A 24620-nucleotide genomic window follows, 5' to 3' on the forward strand; every position below is an offset into this window, starting at 1 on the left:
CAGAGAGACAGCTTTTGCAACTGAACATTGCAAGTGAAGTTCAGGGGCCCTGAAGGAAGGTCTTCTATGGAGAATATGCTGAACTCTGACAAGAAGTGCCACACTGCTTGTGGTAAGCATGTAACTTATGTGTGAATGAAGACCAAACTATGGACCCTCCTCAGGAGTCAATGGAAAGCAGTTGATGCTGTCAGCAGGGATGATCTAGCACGATTACATCTATCTGAGCATCTCCAGATAGGAAGTGAGCATTCACAGCATTTAAGTAGTAAGATAAAGTATTAATCAGGGGAATTATTGACCTTGCCAATCTCCAAAAAATAGTAATTCTTAATACTTCACAGGATTTGACTCTAAGGAGTTGTACCTCAGACAAAAATGCTGCCAGACAAAGTATTTTGCACTGAGATCACTAAAATGAAATACCTACCTTAAAGAGCTGGTTTTGATTCAGCTTTCTGCATCCATCATTTTAGAATACATTCATTCATGTTCTATAGAGATAACAGATATCATATTCTTTTACCTGAACCCTTATACTTCGTCCTTATGTTAAGAGTTATGCCAAAATCATCCAATACTGAAAATACTTCTGAAAATACTGTACTGTCAGTCACCCGTAGGTGCACAGGGAATCCAAAAGTCTTATTCCTTTCCCATTCAGAAACTTTGTCAAACCACGCTTTTAATAAAAGAAATGTATTAAATTATAAGGCACACATAAGAGCCCTATTTGACTCAAATGCATTACCAGTGCTCTTTTTTTTTCTGCATGAATAACTGTCACTCTCATTTTCATTTTGGTAATTACAGAAAATGGGCTGATTTTTAATGTCTGTTCCAGCAGAGCTGATGATTGATTTCAGACTGATTCAGACTTTAAAGTCTAATTCATGCAGTTGATCCACAACATTAACTGGCGTGTAGGTTTCATGAATTTGATAAAGTGTCTTTTATAAGAACAGATGGTAATTTTTTGATACATAAAGCTTTAAATGGACTCTGTTACAAAACCACTTTACATGCTTTCTTTAAAAAAACCACCAACCAACCAAACCAAAACCCACCAGAATCGTACAAAAATTGCTCCCCCACAGTGCTCAGATACTTTAACCCAAAGAAATTGCTGACAGATTTGTTTTCAGCCCAGCAGAGTAAAGAGCTGGCAACATTTTTTTTTTTTTTTTCTGGATATGGTAACTTAGGTCTATTTTTAGGGCTTTTTTTCTTTTTTTAAAGTACACCAAAATAGCAGTGGGCTTAAAAATCACCATCTGCTTCTAGAAATGAAATAATTCTCTGAAGAACAGATAATAGGCATAAAAAGCCTACCCCCAACTCTTGGATCTTTCACAGCAAGACTGAAATTCACAATTATATATTATGTGTAAACATTATTTATTTCATCAAACAATACTGCAGGGTCACAACACACCTGTAAGTGTTCAATATACCTATTTATCAGTTATCACCAGCATAAACTGTTTACATTCTAGTAATGAATGATTGACTGGCAGGTGCTATTGCTTTTATGACTTAGAATAAAGCTGCTGATATTTACAGCACAATAAAGACTCTCCCTATTTCTTTCTTTATCTTTGATTTAGTTGAGGTGGGAAAGATTCTAATTTTTATTTTTAATGCCCATTAGAGCTATTCTGCAATTAGCATGTTAGCATTATTTGCAAATGCATGTAAAGAGATCTGAGCTTGTTTGCATCCAGCTAGTTTGGATCCTGCTAACAATGAATGGCCCAGGACCTGTACACTTGTTTGCTGGCTGAAGCCTGTCAGCAGTTTCCCCATCCTCAGCCTCTGTGTGTGCCTCTGAAAGCTTGGATGACTGACTGCTCAACAAGAGCATCAATAGCCTTAGAAAATAACATGGTACCATTGGTATCAGCCAGTCCTCACCCTTGTATCTTTTGAACCTCACACAATGTAAACTGAGCTTGAAAAAGGTGGAAAAGGAGAATCCATTAGTCTTCCACAAAAAGTGGTTTGATGAAAGAAAGAAGGCTAAGGCTAAAGTCCATGTCCCACTTCCTTCCTGAATTAAAACTCCTGCAACTTGGTCATCACACTTTTTGTGATGGCTTCAGACACAAACAGCACGTACCCAAGGTTAGATGGCACACATCCCCTCTCCTCAGCAGGGAATATTGGGGAAGTGGGAGCAGGGACTGTATAGAAGAATTGTCAGAAGGTGGCAAAGGCCAAAGAGGAGGAGAGAACCAGTTTCACTAGTATGTGTTCTGGTGGGACAGTGTTTGCTAGTTCTGTGATTTCAGTAAAGATGACAAATTTTCAATGGCAGTAATTTCAGTTTAAAACATTTCCATGTTTTGAACCACAGAAGAGCATTTATCATTTTAGTATCATTTTCAAGAAAGGTAGTTCGGTTTGGGGTTTTTTCCCCACAATATTCCATTAAAAAACAATGTCTTTTTCAGAGAGTAAGACTAAGTCTTCTAAAATAGAAAATTTGATAATACACTGCAAGATACTTCAAATGACACATAGGATAAGTTATAAACAAACAAGTTTACAAAATGAAGACATTTTGGAAGTAGTAGTATTTAACAAGTACCATTTCTAACAGGTTTGTCTCTTTTTTGTAATATTGTGGTTATTTAAAATCAAAGTTCACAACAGCAGCAGTTCAGAAAAGGAGATGTCCATAATCCATATCTATACTTGGTGGATCAGAATTTTTGCAAAATTAATTGTCTAGCATTTAAAAGACCTGCTAGTGACCGCTGAGCAACAGTATTTAGGCTAACTTTTTGACAAAAACAGAGCAGGAAAATAATGGAGAAACATATGCTTTGTTGGTATATCCTGCTTTGGCAGGGACAAGAATTCCTCAAAGTAATGTGCAAGAGTCATCTATTTCTAGTAAACAATTAAGAAATATTTTATTTGTGAGGGAAATTCATTCTTATTTTTTTCTGAGTCAGTAGTCAGTAACTAAAGAAAGGAGCTTTTGCAAGAAAGGGAAGAAAAAAGTAATTAAGGGAAGCAGAGAGTTTTAAAAAACTTTAGTGTTCCTTGGAAATTTTCAAAGGGGACCCTCTTTACTGAAGAACAGTTGCAGAAAAAAAAGAACAGACTATGAATAGCCAAGATTCCTAGTGATCTCACTGGGAATTACACATTTATCTGGAAAGCATTAAAGGAATAAGATTACAGAAGCAAGACCTGATCCAAATTCCATTATGTAAATGGAAAAAGAAAATTTTGTTGTCTTAAAAGGAAATTGAATTGAGCTTTTAGTTCCCAGTTAATGAGATATAGAAAATGTTGAGAATTGCAGGGGAAGTGATAAGGAGTGATGCCATTTTGGGTTGGGTTAGTTTTTTTCATATTAAATACTTATTTAGTTTGCAATTTACTCAAGATTTGTCATCATAAGACTCTCCCTCCTACTGACTACATCTGTCTTAAGTGGCATTCAGATACAATGGAAATGGGGCATACCACAGATTCTAAATGTTTCACTAGAGTCTATGGGTGAGCAAAGAAACCTGTTTAACCTGCACAGGATCCATTGCTTATTCCAGACAATTTATTCCTTTCTTCAATAGCATACAGTTATTGCTAGTTCTAATGGTATTACTTGGTTTGAAACAAACACTTCATAGATTCCCCTTTCTTTTACAGTTGGGACACTTTCGTGATTTGTTTGATTCCACTAAAGTTGCTTCTGTTAGTGCATAGAATCACCTAAATGGGTGCCAAGACTGCAAGATGATATCACAAACAGGTTCTCCCACCACTGCTTAGTAACACTTAGGCCAACTGGGCTCGTACTCTGCACACATGTCCTAGAATCTGAACCCAACTCCAGGATAAACGATTAACCTTTTGTGCTGCAAGGTTCTCAAAACTCTCGACTTTTGCTGGACCTGGAATAAATTCAAGGCACTCAGTCACAGCAGAACTGTTCTGGAAGCATATCACAGGCACAAGACTTGTTTCTTCTCTGAAGTTATAGGTACACATAGGGGACTACAAATAATGTGAATTTCAAGAGAGAAATGGATCCAATTTGATCTATTTTTCTTTAAAGTTAATAAATTCAGGCCATGTATAAACTATCCAGTCATATCCTGTAAAATTTTAAACAGTGAAACCACAAGGGAAAATAAACTAACATCTCTTCCCTTTTTATCTCAAAAGTGTCTGAAATGAATTGGTTGCTAAAGAAACCTGATATAATTGTGACAGAGTGTTTTGAAACCCTTAGTGAAGTTCATCTGAAACCTCAGCATAACAAGCGGCCTCTTATCTGCGTACTATTCCAGGAAGAAATGCATGGCATTTCGTCATCACAGCTGAAAGAGTAGCTGGCTCTGCACGTAGGCTAGGCGAGAATAAGAGCCCTCAGCTATAATGAGGGCATGCTGGTAGCTAATGCTTAGTCAGAGGCCATTTCCTTCAGCCTTTGCTACTGCTTGTAGGAGTTGTAATGCAGTAAAAGGCAAAAACTAAAGTGAACATACTGAAGGTCAATGTTTACCTTCTTTCTCTACTTTTTCCCAATGAAGATTAATTCTGAAGAAATAGCACACATGCATTAATGTGGTGACATCCTAAACCATCCCCTCTATTACAGGGACTTTAAGTAGCTTTATTTAATGTGGCAGTTCATGAGCAGAATTACTTACAAGAGAGAGAATCATAAAAAAGCAGATGTCTTTTTTTTTTTTTTAGTCTGACATTTAAAGGCAAATTAGTAAGTGGGAGTTTAATATAGATATTTCCTTGTGAACATTGATCTTGAATTTCCAAGCAGGCAAACCGACTTTTCTCCTTAATAAAGCTGTTGAAACATAGATAACTTCTAGCAATTACTTCAAAACCGGGGATGAATCTTCATATGTGAGGGAATATGGTAAGGAACATTTCTTTTTATAGGCTTTTCCTCTTCTGTACATCCTGAAGATGATAATATGAGTGATGTACTGTCATGATGCTTTTTAACACAGGAATCTGCATAATTTGAGCATGGAATGATTAATCAACAGAATATGAAAATGTTAAATGTGAATGTGTAGCAATGTTCAGTGTTACAATGTAAGTTTGTAAGATGTTTCATTCAGGACCACATTTTGCTCTGCCTGCAGAAACATTGGCAATTATTGTGAATTTAATGTGCTATAACTCTGCTGATTTAAGCATACAACTGTATGTACTGTACTACTGAACACACACTGGACTGAGTCATTTTATATACATGCAGTTGCTGGTCTAAATAAGGGCTAGATTTGACTTGTTCTGTTTAACTCACTGGCTGAACACTGAAAATAGTTGGCACAGATTTTTCTCAGGAAATTCAAACTTACACAAGCAGAGGAAAAACATTGCAAATGAGATGCTGCTGTGTGCAAAAAATTCATCTTGGGTAAAACTTTAAACCCTAGAAATAAATCTTGTTTTCAGTTCTCACAAATAGGCTTTTCTATTCAACTCTGAAGGTTTAAAGCAGTTGTTAATCAAATACTGTACACAGTACTAAGCAGGAAAGTGTTCAGTTATTTCTGAAACACGTTATTTTGAGGCTGTGTTTGAATCTTCCATATTTATGTGATGAGAGTTATGTCACAAAGTTAATCATTCCCAGGATGCTAGCATTCGGGGTAATGAAAAACTTCTTGTGCAAGCAGTCATTAATCAGTGAGTCTAACATTGCATAATGCTTTCTGAAGCATGTGTTATGTGATCAGAGTACAAGGCTGCATAATACAGCAAAGTGTTTATGCCATATGCTGACCTTTTCTAAAGCAGAAATGGAGCCATGTGATGTGCCGCTCCTGCCAGCATTTGCTTATTGCCAATAATTAAGTTTGATGATATGAAGAAACACAAACTTGTATTGCTTTAGAGTTCTAAAAGGAAGAAGCTTTGAAGTTTTTGGCACTGTAAAGCACAAAGATAGCCAACTTGGCTTGGAAACACTACCGTTGTCCATTATAGGCACCGCCCATCAAAACTGGAATCAAGTGCCCTGCTCAAGTGGTTACTGGCATTTGTGTAAAGGAAAACATGTGCATCGTTACAGGACTGCTGTATTAACCAGAAGAGCATAAAGGTCACAGGAGCAAAGCAGTCAAAAGCATGCTTGGTACCTCAAATCTCAGAAGATCATAATAACATTTGATGTTCTTGTGCAATAGTGCTAGTAAGCAGCTATTACTTAATCTCCTACCAGTATTACACAAAACTATACTTGCGAAATACTTCAGATGAATATGCTGTAATTATATGAAATACAAAAACATGTATAGGGCAAAATGTTTTTGTAACTCTAAACACACATACCTGTGGAGATGTGGTTTAGTGAACTATTTTAAAAATTGAATCAATGCTTTAAAAGCTTCTATGTATAACCTTTAAACTATATGCTGGAAGAAGAGTGGACACATGGACATACATTTTATATACTATGCACACACACACACGCAGAGACTGTGATCAAAAGCTCATCCTGTACACAGCTACTTTGTGTCTGTTGGCAGAATCAGGCTACTGAGCTGGAATAACCAGCTTCATACAACTTTTTTAGCACAGCCAACTGTAGCTATGCCACTGTTGCTCCAATATCACCTCCCCTTTAACTTGCCAGTGTTTCCTTCTCTCTCACTGATGACAGTTTTTTCTATTTTGGCGGTAGCCAGTATCCATGAGTATCATCACCTGTTAACAGCAATTCAGTTCCATCATGTGATCTATGATATGGTACCAATGGCTGAAAAGTGATTTCTGATATTCCTTGCTTACACTGAGGAAGTATTTTCAAGCTTAACTAAGAGTCCTAAAGAGTAAAGCAGACTAGAGGCACAATCACAAAACTAAGACTATCTCTATACAGAGAAATAGGTGTTCTCATCCAAAATTTAGATTCTCAAAATTCCTGCTGAGATTTTGCAGCAGGAAATGATGATATTAAGCAACGGCACTTAGAAAGTACTGTATCCAAGGCCTTTTGGGATCCACCCTAAGGAGTCTGACTCGTTAAGCATCTTCATGTTTAGCAGACAGGAGACTGTACAAAGGAGATGCTGGGGACAAGAGGAAAGTGAGTAGGTCTCTCATCCTTGCTACAGCATCTATTATAAAACTATTGTGATACTTGCTGCATGAGGGAACTGCAAGACAGGCCTTCCCTCTGTAAACTATTAGGTGGATGTCATTATCTCTACATCCCAATAAATTAACTTGTAGAATAAGTAATTAAAGCAGAGAAATTTCATCATGAGTAACTTCAGAGAACCCAGGGGACAGATCACTACTGTAGTAAAGTATGGCTCAGGTCAATTAAGTGAAAGGAGAGGGCAGAAACTGAGTTGTTTTGGTGTTTCATGGGTCCTTCAACTACTGAGCAGTTATACAAATGGAAGGGCCATAGCTATCCTCTTCACTTTTTCAATGAAGAACTGATGTCAGGTAAGATTTGTAAAATCCAAAATGAAGACAGGAATTTCACTGCACCCAAGGTGGAAAAAACCCATGTCCAAGTGTTCATTTACAAACTAGTAACTTAGAATCCTTCTTGTTATGCCATTTTTGTGGCTCCTACTTCCCTTCATATGTTATACAGACACTCTACGAATCATGTTTGGAGGTTACGATCTCTACTAGTCTTTTGGGTACAGAACTCAGGTGCTGTAACCAACCAATAGAGAAAGATCTATTTTGTGCAGCTGCTCATGAAGATACTAGAAATGACTGTTGAAATGAACTGTGACTTAAGAATGTCACTGAACCCACCCTACAAAACCTCTTTCATATACACTCTCAAGACCCAGTGCTTCTTAGAAGCATGCTCCCTGGCTCTCTTCTCCCTTCACCCCTGCCTGGATGGGGTGGCCAAAAGATGATAACTACAGGACAACATGAACCACACACCCTGAGGGGTCACTAGCTGGGAATACTCACATGCATTTACAAAAATACTTCAGCTTTGAAGGCAACAGTCCCAGCAGTAAAGACTTATTACACAAAAGATGCAGAGTCAAACCCTTCCACACAAGCCTACAGATGTATTACTAACATTTATATGTCACGAAAACACAACCTTCACAACTCTATCCTTATGATTATATTTTTTAACTGTCTTTCTAAGCTGCATGGAAGAGACACATTTAAAAAAAAATTCTACAACTGGCATCAGAATCTTTAACATACTAAAAAGAATTGAGCCAAAGATGATATCACAAAGTCCCTTATGCTTAAGGGAAAATGTTAAATCAATTAGCAGCTGCCAGAATAAAGAAGCAACAATTTGATGTATAAGTTCCTTACAAAAATAACAAACTTTCCATGTTCTTCTCAAAGTGGTTATATTATGCAACAAGAAAACTGCACCATATTCTCAGCTCTTTAATGTTTCAAAAGCTTTATTAGCATACACACAGAAATTATAATCAAAGGATTGTACTCACTAGCCAGAACTTTGAAGAGTTTATAAACATACATGTACAGACTATGCCTTAGAGGGTTAATGTACTATTTTGAAGTATTGCAATAGGAGTTAGCTTTGGCACAGAATGTTCACACCCTCTGTAATAAATTCTTTTAACATACTTCATATTTCTTCCCATGTGAATGAATGTCCTTGGAAGAATTATCTACTAGATAAAAGCTGAAGATGAAATCTAAGTCTAGACTTATTTAAAGGGGGTAGACACTGATCTTATAATCTATGACACTGGCTGATTAATGAGCTGCTCATGATTGCTGCAGGCCTCTCCAAACTGCAGGAGCAAATGATACTATAGGACTGGGAGGAATGTGCTATCTGGATGCCACACCTTTGTTGAAACTTAAGAACTCACTTTGACTCCTACTACATTTATTCTAGCCTTGAACTACCACATGTACATGACCAGATATATGGTAACACACATGCACACCCTCACTACTTGCCTGCTACTTCTACAGCAGAATTCCTGTGCTACAGAACACATGGTAAGTATGCCCACTTGCAGCAGTCATGGTATGCGCTGTGCAGGGTCCACTGTTTTGCTTGCTGTGCTCTTGCACAAACAAATTCAAAACTTCCTGAAGCAGAATAGTAGTATGACATCCTGAGGTATTGATCTGGTCTTGCCTGACAGTCTGGATAATTTTATTTACATGTACACACACATATATGCACATATACATACATATGCATGCATATGACATGCCAGTATACACACACATACATTATAAAGCATAATGAACACATTGTGTAAACACAGCACATTCTGCATAACTACAGAAACTTCTATTCAACTCTGTTCCAAGCTTGAAATGGAACATGATTTAGATCTATAATAAAAAAGGTATATTACCTAATCCTTAGTGATAACACAGTAATTTCTGATTACATCTTTCAAAGATCTTTTGGGAAAATTTTTTAAACTCTACTAACTTCGTTTATAAAATAACAATGTTCTTAAAGTGAAGACAACCCATACAAATTTTTAGAAGTGTTCCCTGCACATTCATGTCCAAGACTTGGAGGAAGAAAAAGCCAACAGAAAAAAAAAAAAGGACGAATAGAAAAAAAAGTCATTGTAATCCCACAAAGTAGACAACAGAAACTGTATTACCTTTAGCTGAAAACAACTCATCTTTTGGCTTATTTGCTTGCAATTTTTCTTTTTCTCATTTCTGGAGATAGATCTCTTTCTAAAAGTGTGCAGAAAAAGAACATCTTAACCACATCACCATGAACTTTATCACACCTCGAGTACACAGACTGCATCAGCTTCAGCAGACACTGAAGCCCTACAGCTTTTCAGCAGTGTCATTAGGTTCAAGAACATTCCACAAATGAGACATGAAAGCACATCTTATTCAATGCACACCACTCAAATGAACAATTATTTTTTAAGTACATTTTTAAAAATTGCAAATAAATCCCCTCTATAATCTCAGCAGACACCATTTCAGCAATTTTCTTGCATGAAAAAGTAGTAAGTAGACTATGCAGTGATAAATTAAGATTTCAATTACTCTTTTCACTTCTCATCTATCAGTTGGGTTTGGTATGTGAAGTGGCACTAGTGCCAAAACACCTTACTTTACTCCCTAAGTCTCCCAAAACCAGATTCCAAGTAGCATGATATTCTGCCCTCTCCTGTGGTAATCTCTTCAGCAACTGTGACTATGATTAAATGCATTAAAGAGCAATGACTAAGTAGAATATGAAGCAGCTGAGAATGATACATCCTGATGTTTACTATTCTAAATGCAGCTGGTTAAAAGCAGTTCTAGAAAAGCATTGATATGAATCTTGGTGTAGGACTATGACTAATTTCACATAGACTGACAGAATTTCAACAATAACTGGGCACCAACAACTGCAAATGTCATAAAAAGGTCCAATAGAAGACATCTCCAAGAGCACTTAACTGTATCATTACATAACCTTGGAATAAATAAAACACCTTTTTTTCATTACAGGTGAGCTACTCAAAAGAATTGAACTGACCAGAGCCATGCAGAAGAGCATGAAAACTTCATCCAGTAATTTAGTAAAACTACTAAGAATGTGAGTTATTTCAGTAATCTTGAAAATACCAACAGTTTACTAGATTAATGGCTAAAATTATATGTGTTATATAAAGTCACACATTAATTTCTGCATGAAACCCTCCAGGCAATTTAGTAAGTTGAACGTACAAATGCTGAGAAGTTATCAGCTGAAGGTAATGAACCTACCTGTGTTATAACTTTTCAATATCCAACTCTGTGAAGTGAAGAAGAGTTCACTATACACTTGAGCTCAGCAGCAACAGGAGAAAAAGCTGATGTGTAGGGACCATGAGACAGCCATTCAGAAAACCAGCGGAGGCCAGGGCTCACTCATCCATGAGGTATTGTGGAGAAAAGCTTGGCTTTACCAGGAACTGAAAGAGTTGTGCCTAAATGCTTGAAGGAGGATTTGCCAGATTATACCTTTCATAAGGAAAAGTCAGCCTCTACACGAGCATTTCTGTTACAAGTAACCCTCTTGTGGAAGCAGAGTTCTAAACTGCTATTTATTATGAGCACTGCAGCCATCATAACATGTCACTTAATAAACAAGACAGTAAGTGATTACCACATTTTTTGCTAAAATATTGTTTTTCCAGAACTACTTCAACATCACTCCAAAGTACCTTTAAAAATTGTCCTACTGATACTCACTTTGTAATAATATTCAAACTGTTGACTTCAAAGAAGGAACTCAAATTGCTATGATATGACACTATCTCCTCCTGAGAAAAGGAATGCAGAGACCACTGTGACAGCAAAATTATTTTCTGTGATCAAAACTACTAGTTAAAGGCATGAATCTACACAGTCATATGCCACAGTATTTAAAGTTATTAGATGTTTTTAAAAAGACATTCACAGAAACTATTTAATCAGTGTTTGGTAGAAAAAGAAGTAGCTCAATAACCAGACTGTATATCAAAGTTATGCAACAGAAACTCATCAGCATACACTTAATATTTTTTTTTCCTATTAACATAATTATTTCCTAGTCAGTAAAAATGAAAATGACATGTTAGCATTTCAAAAACACGAGAAAATGACCCTCTAGGCTTTATATGACTATCAAAACAAGTACCAGTACTTTATTTGCAAATTATTGTGCAAGAAATGATCGACTCAGCAAGTTTACCAGTCAACAAAGTGTGAGCTCTACCAGTTATAATCAATTTACATGTAATGATATGTCTAAATATGAATTTAAATGAGTTTTTGTCATTTCATGTTGATGAGCTGCTTTATCATCATAGAGATGGACAGTGACCATAGCTAATGTTGCAGAAACAGCAAAGCATGCACAAGTTTCATGAGCCAATGGTAACCCAGCATGAATAAATTTGTTTTCATGTAAAAAGACAGCCTTGGACTGCTAAGCCGTATTTATTTTCCAATCAAATTAACAAAAATTCTTTCTATGAGTTATTTCCAGGCATTTGCTGTATATGCTGTGTCCACTGCAAATACACAGTATGAATCACAAGTTTTCCTACCTTGTAACCTAGCACATTTCTCTTTCAATGTATGAAAAGAACTCTGAGGCCACCACAAAATAAAGAACCTTTCAATATCATCCCAGTTGTATATAAATATACATTGATAAAATTTGCAAAAGGAATATTCTGGAGATTAAGATAATTCTAGGTTCTATTACAGCATATTAGACATATCCCTGCACAACATCTTTAATACAATCACCAAAAATTTAAAATAACTGGGGCAAGTGAAATAAAGTTCCTTCATAGCCAGCAGTGCTGATCAGATGAGATGTTAGAAAATGCAAGACAGTGGCAGTTTTAACATACAAGAACGTATAATTAAAGGCTGGCCTCAAAAATGTCTTCATTTAATAGAATCGAATTAATATAATGGCAACAACTTTATCAAAAGGACACCATTAAGTGCTAAAGTGAATTTAATTTTGCTTAGAATAGTGTAAGACAAACAAAGCTTAATATTTTCTAAATGATAATCCTTTTCATTTCCCCTAGCTTAATAATATAGATATTCCAGTAGAATAGTAAAGTATAATTTTTAGTGATATACAGAATCATTTTAATGCATATTTGGTACAATTTCTTATTTTTGGTGTTCAGTAGTTGCTTTTGTTTTGATAAAATGATACAGCAGATTTATGTTTAACATCACAGATACATTTTGTCTATGTAAAGAATTTACAGAGCTTTTTCAATTGTGGAATGGTATGTTTCATACACGTGAAATTTTAAAAATGCTGCATGAACCTGTGACTTTGCCAATACGCAGATCAACCATCAGAAACTGTAAAGAGTATGAGCTGACACACATTCCTATCTCGGCTTCGTACAGGCATGGACACATTCAAAATGTTGTAACATCTGTATGATTTGCTGTTACTTTGGTGATTGTGATATTCCAGGTGCAGATGGAAAGTGCACCTTAATGGTCCTCATAGAAGTACTTTTATCCCCCTGTATTTTAAAGGCATCAGATTCTTTTATTCTCCCTTGTAGCGAGGAGGTCTCTTCTCCTTAAATGCAAGAAGGCCTTCAATTCTATCTTTTGTTGGAATAGTCTGCAATGAGCAGAGGAACAAGTCATTATTGACACCAAAAAACAATACCAAGGAAAATATTTGCATACAAATCCTAGTTCTTCAATGCATCCAGGATGCATCAGAAAAATTATAACACAACAGAAAAATTAAAACTATTTAGTCAGATATAGGAATGTATCACACACTTCAAGGGCATGACATAAGGTTGATAAACAATTTAGGTAGAGAAGGAGCACCTTTTCTCCAAACAGATGAGTGCAAGAAATTCTCTAGGGTTTGTTTTTGAGGGTGGGGGGATTGCATGGTTTGAGTTTCTTGGGGTTTTTTTGGTTGGGTTCATTTTGGGTTTTTGGGAGGGAAGAAGGTTATTAATCTGATTACCAAATGTCTTAAATAAGCATATAATGCTGACGCTCCTATTTCCATCATAAAAAACTTGTCTCAAAGTCCACAAACATACACTCAGACACATCATTCCCATGTTTCACAGGCAAAGAGGTTTGTCTCAATTTTTTATTGGTTAGCACATATGCCATTAGTGGCACATGTCAGCTAAGTGTCCTTTGTGTTATTTCATGTTAAGCCAAAACAAAGCAAAAGCAAGGCAGTCCTTGGACCAGCATGGTAGTGTATGACTGGCTAGGGGTATGGCTGGTACTGCTTCACTACCTTCACCATAACAGTACTGGTAGGGGACATGTTATTGTCCTGAACTACACCGCCCTCCTTAAATTCCTTACAGATCAGACCAAGTAGATGGAAGGTTTAAATAAAATGCCAAAAAGTTTGCAGAAGAAATCACAGAGCCATTTCGAGATGAATTTCTGCATGTTTCATAACAGGTACCAACAAAGCCTGTTTTCTGTGTTTTTTCCATGTAATCATATTTACATACCTGAGCATAACAAGCTTCTTCAATTGCTAAACCTGTTACTAAGTCGACCTGGGGAAAAGAATACAATGGTTTTTAGAAGATTTTTTAAAAATTTATTAATTATTTCCTCGCAGCTAACAGAAATACTGTGTTTGTATACGCCACATACTAAAATACTTCTGCAAAGTTCTTCTACACTATTTTAACATAGCAATGCTACACTGACGTGGTGAGAGTGGTTAGTATTTCTGCAACAGAATCCTGATTTGGTAATACAGCTAGCATGTGATATACTCAAAAAATGTCTGCTCTTTACTACAAGTCATCTGGTTAGGGAAAAACCATCAGTTACCTGCACATTTATAATAATTTCATTTACTACAGGGGAAAAGACGAACTGCAGGATTATTTAAAATTTTTTCTGAAACAACATATCTTCAAAATGCCATACGAGAACAGTATGAACAAACTCAGCTTTAAAAAGGATTTAAAATAGAAGAAAAAAAAGAACCCAATGTCTATCCTACATCATCATCATCATCTATTTTTAACACATTTAGTTTCTTTGTGAGCCGCTCTGAACAGTTGAAAAGGCTGATTTTTGCCCTCACTATTTCTCCATCTGTCTTAAGCACCATATGCTGCAGGATTCACTAGCTCTCCACTTGACCACTGGAAGGACCATGGCTATGCATCACAAGCAATTTTCAAAGGGAGATAAGCTATAGGATAGGTTACCAAGGGAAGCCATGAAATCTGTGCCATGGAAGTTTTGTAACAACAGCTTGGATGACCATTTGGCTTGGTTGGTTTTGATACAATAGATCTTGTCTTGGGCCTCAAGACTGAACTAGAAATGAGCATTCGGAATCCATCTAATCCTATCATTCTTAATCCTATAAACACCATTATTTTGACCTTTCAATCCACTATATCTGGTAGCCAGATAACATAGCCTGTAGCATTTTGAACCTTGGGTATTGAACTAAATCTCGAATTCCACCATTACTTGCTGTGGAGACCTAACAAACCTACTCTTCGTGCAATGGCATCTGAGTTTGGTTCTCAGGCCACCACTTACTGGTGTTATGCTTTGCTGAACTCAAATATATCACTAGTGGCTTTTGTGACTTTTAAGAAAAAAGGACAAATTAATCTTCTTGGATTCAGATGCTACACGTGATGTGATCCCCTTTTCCTTGCACCAGATTGAGCTACCAGGTGGACTGGTGCAGAGCCTAACTTTAAGTATGACCAACTTGATGAACTCAGTCTTAGGATCTGTACACCTACAGTAAAATACATATCCAGATGGGATTTTAAATGAGCTTTAGAGCTAGGTCAATAGTGTACAAAATGGAGTGGCAATTAGAATTAAACATGAAATCAAGCTCCAGGTACAATTTTAATGCTAACCATTATTTAATTATTAAAAATAAATAATATGCCCTTCAGCTTTTAACTTTATTAGTTACTAAACACTGAGAGCTTGACAAACTTGACAGAGTATGACTTTGATCGTTTTTCCCACCTGAAATTTGAAACACAATTTGTTCATAGTAGTTTCTGTTTACTTTCTACTTAATTAGCAGAGTGCACTTCTGAGGTTACTAAGCCTTTTTACAGAAATCAGCATCTCAGGAGTCTGAGATATAAAAAATTTACATTTCATTCTCATTCTTTAGAAAGTTTTCACCAAATAGACTTCGAAAGACTATGACAAGCTAAAAACAGTTCTAGAAAAATAATTTTACCACAGTACAACTGCTGCCAACCTGACTTCTGGCCTACTCTCAAGGAAAGTACAGAGCCTTACCTCCATTCCCTGATTGATAGCTAGTTTTGCAACTCTCATTGCTACGGGTCCCTAAAATGAGAGAAAAAGTTTATTCATATAGCATCAAAATCTGCAAGATTTGTAGTTGAAGAGTCTGCACATCAATATTCTTATATTTGGACCATCTAGACTTTGGATTTTCACTAAATTTATAGTATATAAGTCAGATCAGTAGACATTTACATCCAAACTGATAGTTTGAATATTGAGAAAAAAAAAAAGTATACTATTTTCAAAAGAACCTAATTAATGTATTTGGTTTATGTTTCAAAGGTGCTGAGTGCAACCACATTTGTTAAGCTTTATCAATTTCCTTCAAAACAAGGCTCAGAATGGCCACCTTAAGATACATCATTATAGGTCTTTTCAAGGTCAATCCTATGTCCCTACTATCACACAATGGAGACACATGAAAATATGTGATCATGAAATATAATTAATTGAGGCAAGCTTCAAACCTACAGTACACTATTGCAAAGCCTGCACTGGTCAAGTGATGACACTCTCCTGGGAGTGACTGAGATCCCCAGTGAGCAGAGGGATTTCCACACTCCCTCCCAATGTGCTGCAGAACAGCAAGACATCTTTGGGAATCATCTCAGTCCTGTGCCTATCCTTCAGCATCAGCTTCTAGATTTTCAGGCCTGCTGGCCTGCTGATTTGGGAAAAGCCAAATGCTTATGAGGCAGTTCCAATAAGAAGTTGTAACCATAAATCAACCTTCCAGAACCACTGTATGCTAAAATTTTTACTGTACTTTTCATTTTTGTCTTTCAATAACCACCATTAAATGCCATACCTCAGATATGACATTTTACATTTCCAATGAAAAATTTTAGCTGTTACACTTGTGATCCAATAAAGTGGTTCACTAATTATTTTATTTTTCTGCTTCTTATGAATTTTCTACCTAGGACCTTTTGCTTTTCTTCTGAGGTGTTCAACAGCAACAAAGTAATCCACTACAATAATTGCTATACTAAAAAATAAAACCTGTAGACTATTTTTTTTTCTTGTTTAAAAGTTGAAAGCCAGAACACAAAATGAAAACACCGACCAGATCATGGCAAGATGAAGATTGATGGAGGTTTCTTCTTCTCTATGAAATAATTGACAAACACCATTCAATACAAGAGAGAAAACTTCTGATCGCTTGCCACATAACTAGCATGGCTTTTTGATACATAATTTTGTGACAGTTCTCTTTAATAAAGCTGTTTCTTTTTCAGTCTTCTTATTTGGTAAAAACTAAAAACCAAAATCAAAGTTATTTGTTATACCTGAGGTAAGAATTCTTTCGCCAAAGCTAGTGCTCTTCTGTATGCAGCATCCCCTGCTTCATTCTGTTCTACCACATGGCTAATCAATCCTATTGATTTTGCTTCCTCACCATCTACAATGCGTGCAGAGAAGATTAGTTCTTTTGCCAATGACACTCCAATTGTGCGAGGTAATCTTTGTGTCCCGCCTAGAGTTTGTAAAAAGAGAAAATGCAACAATTAGTTTCCCATGTATCTATACCACAAATGTAGATTCCTTGTTCATTTCAAGTACTTTCATTTTAAATTCCATAAACAATTACATAAACATACAGAAATTCAACTAGTACAAAGGCATTATTAAATACCTTCTTCAGTTTTTCAGACTACATCTAAATTGAAATCAATTGCCCTGTTTCTTAGAAAGACATGTAAATAACTGAAAAGAGGTACTATTAATAGAGATTCTGTTGATTACAGAGAAGTTACCTTACTCATATCAGCCAAAAGCCCAACAAAAACTACTTGACAGTAATTAACTTATCCAAACCCTCTGCTTCTTTTCAACACTATATATTTTTATGATATAAGTCACCACTTTCAAAGAACTATACTTAAAAATAATATATACCTTAACAAGACTGTAGTCCATTCTAATACTTGCACCTTAGGGACCATATTTATATGTAAACTAAACTAAAACCACTACTAGACAAGGTCTCTAAGAAGCCATGGCTGTGTCTTGTCTTACTCCTGCATTATTGTTGCAACCTTAAAGCACGATTACAAAAGCTAGGGAAGAACAATGGCAGGTTCAGATCAGCAGAGAAAGGCATTTAACTTTATAACAGTTAGCTGTCCTTAGCACATTAAAAACTTCTTTGACTTAGCAGCATTTTCAGAAGGTCATTAAGCAGTAACTACATTAACCAGACAAGAAGATTGCTTAGCTGGACTAACAATTAACTTTTGAGAACTAATAAACAACGAGAATGTAGGAATAATCATTATCAAAATGGAAGAGGTAGATTCAAATCACAGAAGCACGTTTATGAATTAAAACAGTGGAAATGGCCTTTATCCAGGAGAAAGGTTTTGAAAATCACAAGGTCTACCATTTTAATATGGATCTGAAACAAATACTCAATTTACACAAACAGTCTGAAAGCAAAAATTTCTTTCCAAATAGTTATTTCTGCAAGAGCATGCTAATATATTCAAATATAAATATATATATATTATATATATATTCATATAAAAATACATGTATATATGCAAGAGGAATATTTATAGGAGTTGTTCATAACACTGTGCAAATGTGTGCCCGACTAACAAAATATATTAATTTCTACTAAATAATGGTAGATTAAGCCACCAGTATTTTATTCAAGCCATTCAGTTCTCTTACTGATGTTTCCTGAAAATACTTCCAATACATTTCTGAGATAAATAAACTGACAGCAAACAAACTAAAAGCTTTTGTGATTTAATGATTCAGCTTTCTACTACTCTTTTTTTCCAAACCACAAGCCTCAGTACTACTATATTCCTTTCCAAAAAAACAGATCTGCCTTTAAACACCTTATATAATACAAAATTGCAGAAGGTTTGTTTCTGCCTTATGCCTGTCCAGAATATTAGAAGATGATGATCTATAACAAAAACAGATATATTTTCCAGGCAAAAACTGGAAGAAAGAAAGAAATTATTATAACAATTCAAATAAAATTTGTAGAACAAAAACATTAGTAAAAACAAATAATGTGATGTTTTCTATGATCCTACAATGCTTGAGAGGATTTTAGCAAGACTGTCCTAATGGTCAAGGGCAACAGGCAACAGCAAGAGGAATTCCTATTCAGTACATTCTGTTAATTCTGCTAATTTTCTAAAGCTAAACCAGTGATAGCGCTAGGGGTAAAATTTTGCTAACAGCACAATTTAGAGACATTTTTCTGAAAGGGGCAAGGGATGCTCATACACCAAAGTAACCCCACACCATAACCCAAAAAACAGTACAAACCCTGAAGTATAAGCCTTCCCTTCAGCCTTGGCTTGCCTCACTAGTGACATTCATGGAGAATGACTAAAGCTCTATCTATCAAATTTAAACCAGACCTACATGCCAGAAAAATGTGAGCTGTGTTTTCAAGAAACTCACCGCTTCTGATACTGAGCTGTACCATCACCACAAACATACATTTATTGCATTTTTTATTTAAATATTGAACATCTTTTAATTTCTCACCCAAATAACCTGTCACACTAATCAACATCTATTCTTGCACACATTTTATGCACACATTGGAACATAAAAAATGTCTACCTTACTCTCCTTAGGAATATTTTAGTCACAAATTATTCCTTTCACCACAGCCATGGAATCCAGAAATGCATCCAGTTTGGCTTTTGATTAAAGAAACCTATTTGTCTAAATCGTAAGATCTGAAACCATACAAGGCTGAATTTACTGACTCTTCATCTTCTGCTTCTTTCTTGCACGTATTCCTAATATTTTTCTTTACTTAATTATCTGCCCCTTCCTTTACTGTTTTATCTCTTCTATTACTGCTTTACCAGGAAATGCTGAAAACAAAGTTTCATTGAGCAACAATATTTCATAACTTTGACCAAACAATGGATATGTTTAAGCATGAAATAGTGTTTATAGATTAAAAAAACCTGTTCTTGTCAGTGTCTTACACAATAATGATTAAAGAGCAAAAAAAAGCAGACTATAGTTGTTTGGCTGCCTCCTACACTGAGAAGCCATTAAGCAGAGGAGCATACTCTTTGATTAATATTTACAGAACAGAAGCCAACAGTTCACTGCATCAATTATATATATTCAGTAGTAGGGGTAAGATATATGCACACACAAAAGCTGTAAGACCAAATTAATCAAACACAAACAACACACTAAATACATCCAACACACCAAAGTTGCATCCATTTATGAAGAAAAGATGGAGTACACTGCAGATAGATGCTCTGTTTTGGTAATACACAAAGAACACATAATATCTGCCAACTATAATCAGAAATAAAGGAAGTAACACCCGGTCTTCAAAGACGTTACTTAACCAAGGCATTTCATCTAAATTTAGTGCAGAATTTGATGCGAGAATAGTTGTTTCATCTTCACAAATTTAATGACATGTTATTTCAAGGACTAGTGATCTGGTATTACTCATTGTGTTGATAAAAGTGTTTAACACACAGTTGCAATGGTAATGTGTTCTTACCGGAAATGGTATATACTCAATGTCGTAATACTTGTAAATAGCATTTTTAGATGACACTAATTAATATTTAAAGTTTGTTTACAGTGAAAAGACACAGTTAACAAAAGACTGCTAATTTCTGGTACAAAAACTGTTAAACAGTATTTTTTACAATTTAACAAATAGCTGATTTTGCATGAATATTTATTTACTGTCAGTAATTCATCAATTACAAAATATGTACACAACTGGTTTGAATTAAGGGAATTACGTGATAAATGCCCAAGAGTATATCCAATAAGATGAAGCAACGAGCTTACTGGAAATAGATTCATCATTCTGGCAGAGAATATCTACAGTCAGTAGTTTCTCATAGCTGACAGCACTGTCAAAACATATTGGAAAAAATCGTGTTCTGACAAAAAAAATCCAAACTTTAATTCAGTAATAATCCTGTTTATTAAGTCAAGTAAAAACCAGTCTTCCTTTCCTATCCTATCCTATCCTATCCTATCCTATCCTCTCCTATCCTCTCCTATCCTATCCTACCCTATCCCTTGGTTCTCAGTAGATTAATTTAACCAACAGGTTTCTAGCTTTCTTCTTTTAAAGAGTACTGTGCACGTCTGACATTTTATTAATAATTAGTGGTGAAACCAAAGCCTGTCATCCACAAACCTTCTAATTATTCAAGTAAAATGTATGCTTGTGATTTTTTTGCAGGAAACTCTATTTTTCACTCTTCCATTGAAACTCATAAAAATATGGAGTGCAGAAAGCTGCTGTTCATAATAATGAAACTTCAACAACATAAGTCCATGAAAAAACTAATATGGATAAAATGATTATTTTAGTATAACATTTTTCAGTCATATTATGTTGTATTTTAAAAGTCTCTGTAACAAACATAGCTTCCACTTTTAAAGTAGCTGCCATCTGTTGCTAAGTTAAGCAATTTTCAAAATATAAAACATGCTAAATGTCTAAACACTTTACCTAGATAATACTTAACACCAATTTTCCAAGAGACTATTTCCAAGATTAGGCCTTGATTCTGAGAAGTTGTACGTGTTTTAGTTAACTTAAATCCAGATATAAATCTTTATGGGCTCAGGCTTCCCCAATTTTGTCTCAGAAGAAACATGAAGAGTACTTGCCCAGCACAAACCAGAGAGCTGACTAACAACCAAAACCAGCTTAGACTGGGAAAGACACCAATACAGATGCAAAAAGAAGACGGTGAAAATGTGATGGAGAAGAAAAGAAACAAAACATTATCTCTGCAAGAGGAAAAAAAAGCACTGAGATGACAAAGAGCGGGCGGTAGGTAAAGCCACTCTTACATAGCCACGTAAGTCATTGTTTGGAAAAAGACTGGAGATCTGAGGAAAGCCTGAGACAGTGGCCTGAGGTTGCCCCAGGGTCTGTAATGACTGAGAAAAGAAGTTTTTTGAGCAAAATTTCATATTAGGTTGCCCAAAGTGCTCATAGAAGTCTGGCATGTCAGTCAAGCCAAAGAAAGCCCCACAGGCACACCAGACACAATCTCCCTAGCTGAGGTCCAAGAGGCAGGACGACTTGCTATCTGTGCCAGCCTGGCTGTGGCAAACCCCATCTCCAAAACAGCCCACTTAATTTGCAAATCAGTCCTTAACTTTCACAATCCGTTCTATTCATCTGCATCTGTGGATTGGTTTATTTAAAAATCTCTCTTGAAAACGCCTATACCAAACCGCCATGCGTGGGTGGCTTGAAGGTGACAGCTTGATTCAGAAGAATATAGTACTTGGCTTGAAGATGCACGAATGCTTAAGATGCATGAGAGGAAGTGTAAATACACTTTAAGAATTCACTAGCAGTTAAATAATTACAGCTTTTGTACTGAAAGATTAAATGGCCATGTAATTTAGAAAAACTAATTTATTTTCAAAATAAATAATTGTCTTGTAGATTGAGAAAATAGAAGATGGTTTCCTAGCAGATGGCTGCGTATGTGAAATGGATGGGACCAAAGAAATGCATCTGGAACCCAAAGTTTATAAAATGGACTCCACTTCAAAAGGGATTCTGCACCTGGTGTAAGGAGTTCACTCCACATTTCACTCACAAACACAGTACAAACAACTCCACTGTCAGACAAAATACTGTTTCAGAAGCACAGACCTGCATTACCCCCCCCATGGACTCCCAGGACTTGCGGTATTACTAATGCCACTGACAATATGTCTTATTTGGTTTTAAACTGAAATTATTTGTGGAAAAAAAACCAGAAATGCCAACAACTGTAATCTACTTATTAACTTTTACTTTAGTGTTCACAAGTGCAACTAGCATGAGCACACAGATATTCAGTAAAACCATGTGCCTTCCTATTACTCCATATAGGAACTTGGTATTTCATTTGAGGATGCATTAAGTCACCTTAAATGAAATTCAGAAGTAGATACATATTAAAACATAAGTCTTCTTGCTGTAGATAGATATTAATGGCCCACAAGAAGGCATTTTCCAGTTTCAAAATTACACCCACACATTTATGAAATCATTACTCAGCTGTAACAACAGGTAGGAGGTTTAGACCAGTACTGCTCTGTATGATCATACTTCACAAATCATGTGGGATTTATGTGTAATATTGAGTGAGAACTTTTATTTAACTTGTATTTTAAATAAATAGTTTTTCTAGTCCATATTCTTGCACTTTTCATTTGACTATGACCGCTAAACTTCATTTAATGTGAAAATCAAGACAAGAAAAAAACAGACACAAGAAAAACTTTTGTCACTACCTAGGGCAAGTGAAAGAAAAAAAATAATTACCATGGTAGTATCCTATTTTTACTTATATTTTTAATGAGATCACAGTCTGAAATTGGGTCAATTACTACAGTTTTCAGTGGACAGAATTGAAATGATGAAGCAACAAGCAAAGCAAAAAACTGACTAATATATCTGAAGTCTTCACTGCTTAAAAGCAAGTGACTTGAATGTTTTCCTCACTTCAGTGCTCTCCTTATGGAAATCACCCTTTTATCCTTCCACACAGCAAAGAAATCTGCTAAACCTCCCAAACCAATTCCTCTTCCTTAACCCTATTCTATCTCCTATCCTCACTACTATCAAATTAATCTGGTTTCAACTCCTCCAGAGTAATGGGTTTTTAAGAATTTATGTCTGAAATTATTCATCCCTGAAATTCTGTGACTTGAGCAGCACTAAAGAAAGGACAATTGGTGGCAATTATGATGGGAGCACAGGGAAAACGTCAAACTCAACAAGACAGTAGGAAAACACAATCTCACCTAGCCCAGCTACCAAATCCTGAGAAGGCAGAGCACTCTCTCTACTGAAAAATAAATGCAAAATGAACTTGTACATACAAAGCACATTTTTCATCTGAAGTAAAATGTCCTCCCAGCCAAGGAAGCATACACTGTAGCTATACTGTACCTAGCCTGGTACTTAGGCTATAACATAATGTCTACAACCATTTGTGGGGCAGTAAAAGGGCCAAACCCTTCAATGCTGGCATGCATTAATATAATATATGCAAAGCAAAAAGGAAACCCGTCCATAAATTGGAACTTAAGATACATTAGTATAAACATTTCTGTATAAAGCCAATTCCTGTGCAACAGTGGACCTACCCCAATAAGCACAAACTGGTATTTTAACACTTTATTGTCTCGGACTACTCAGACATTTTTCCTTAACTACAGTTCTTGCATCACCTTCTTGCCATTTTTTCATTCCTGAAAAAAAACCCAGAAATCAATATGTGAGAGGACAACAACAAAGAAAGAGACTAAATAAGTGATTATTCCCAGTCTTCAGCTGTCAGACAGTTAGAACAGTAAGGAAATGAAATACATTAAGAAAACATCTTTTATGTTCCTCTTGCCTGCTGCTGTGACATAGCAATACAGGACCGAAGTCACTGTTTTCAGCATGCAATGCAACATGGCTGTATGCAATGGCAAGTCTTTCCCCATAGATGGAGAAACTAGTGCTAATTATATTCTTCTGTCACCTAATCAGGCGCATACGAGTTGGATTTCATGGACCTTTAAAGTTTAAAGGGTCAAAGAAATTAGACACTAATTTTGTTTTCCTTACATCCTACATCCAGATTCCAGGAAGAAAGACATTAGGAGCTATACCCACATGAGGTAATGAAGAAATGAGCCCACATCAATAGGAAGAGCTAGAATAGCTGCCATGCATCTGTGGGGCCCTGCACTGCACTTACTAAAAAAATAACAAATATATTTTAATTAACGTAAGTCATTAAGAATAGTTTGTATAACAAATGCTAAGGTTCAACAAGATAGGAAGCACCACTCACTTCTCACTAGCTGGC

General features: G+C 35.9%; 1 protein-coding gene and 1 long non-coding RNA gene across 5 annotated transcripts in view; one reads left to right on the plus strand and one right to left on the minus strand.

The window, feature by feature from the left end:
- The first annotated feature begins 8677 nt into the window (after positions 1–8677).
- LOC121662348 lies at positions 8678–12234 on the plus strand. Its single transcript, XR_006015259.1, has 2 exons — positions 8678–8973; positions 10459–12234. It is a non-coding gene; the product is annotated as an uncharacterized LOC121662348 (long non-coding RNA).
- AUH (AU RNA binding methylglutaconyl-CoA hydratase) overlaps positions 11895–24620 on the minus strand; it is a 110477-nt gene continuing 97751 nt past the window's right edge. For 2 of the 4 annotated variants that reach the window (XM_042023392.1, XM_042023391.1), the window contains 4 exons: positions 17058–17245; positions 15757–15807; positions 13962–14009; positions 11895–13084 (listed from right to left, as the gene is read on the minus strand). In XM_042023392.1, coding sequence (XP_041879326.1) covers positions 13007–13084; positions 13962–14009; positions 15757–15807; positions 17058–17245 — 365 coding nt within the window. In that variant the 3' untranslated portion in view covers positions 11895–13006. Of the gene's footprint in view, positions 13085–13961; positions 14010–15756; positions 15808–17057; positions 17246–24620 lie in introns of those variants that run through there. The other 2 variants (XM_042023394.1, XM_042023395.1) reach the window with 2 other exon arrangements.

Source organism: Corvus kubaryi, unplaced genomic scaffold, assembly GCF_017639235.1.
Source record: "Corvus kubaryi isolate FWS band 111438036 unplaced genomic scaffold, C.kubaryi_AGA036_p1.0 37249, whole genome shotgun sequence".
In the NCBI taxonomy this organism is placed as follows: domain Eukaryota; kingdom Metazoa; phylum Chordata; class Aves; order Passeriformes; family Corvidae; genus Corvus; species Corvus kubaryi.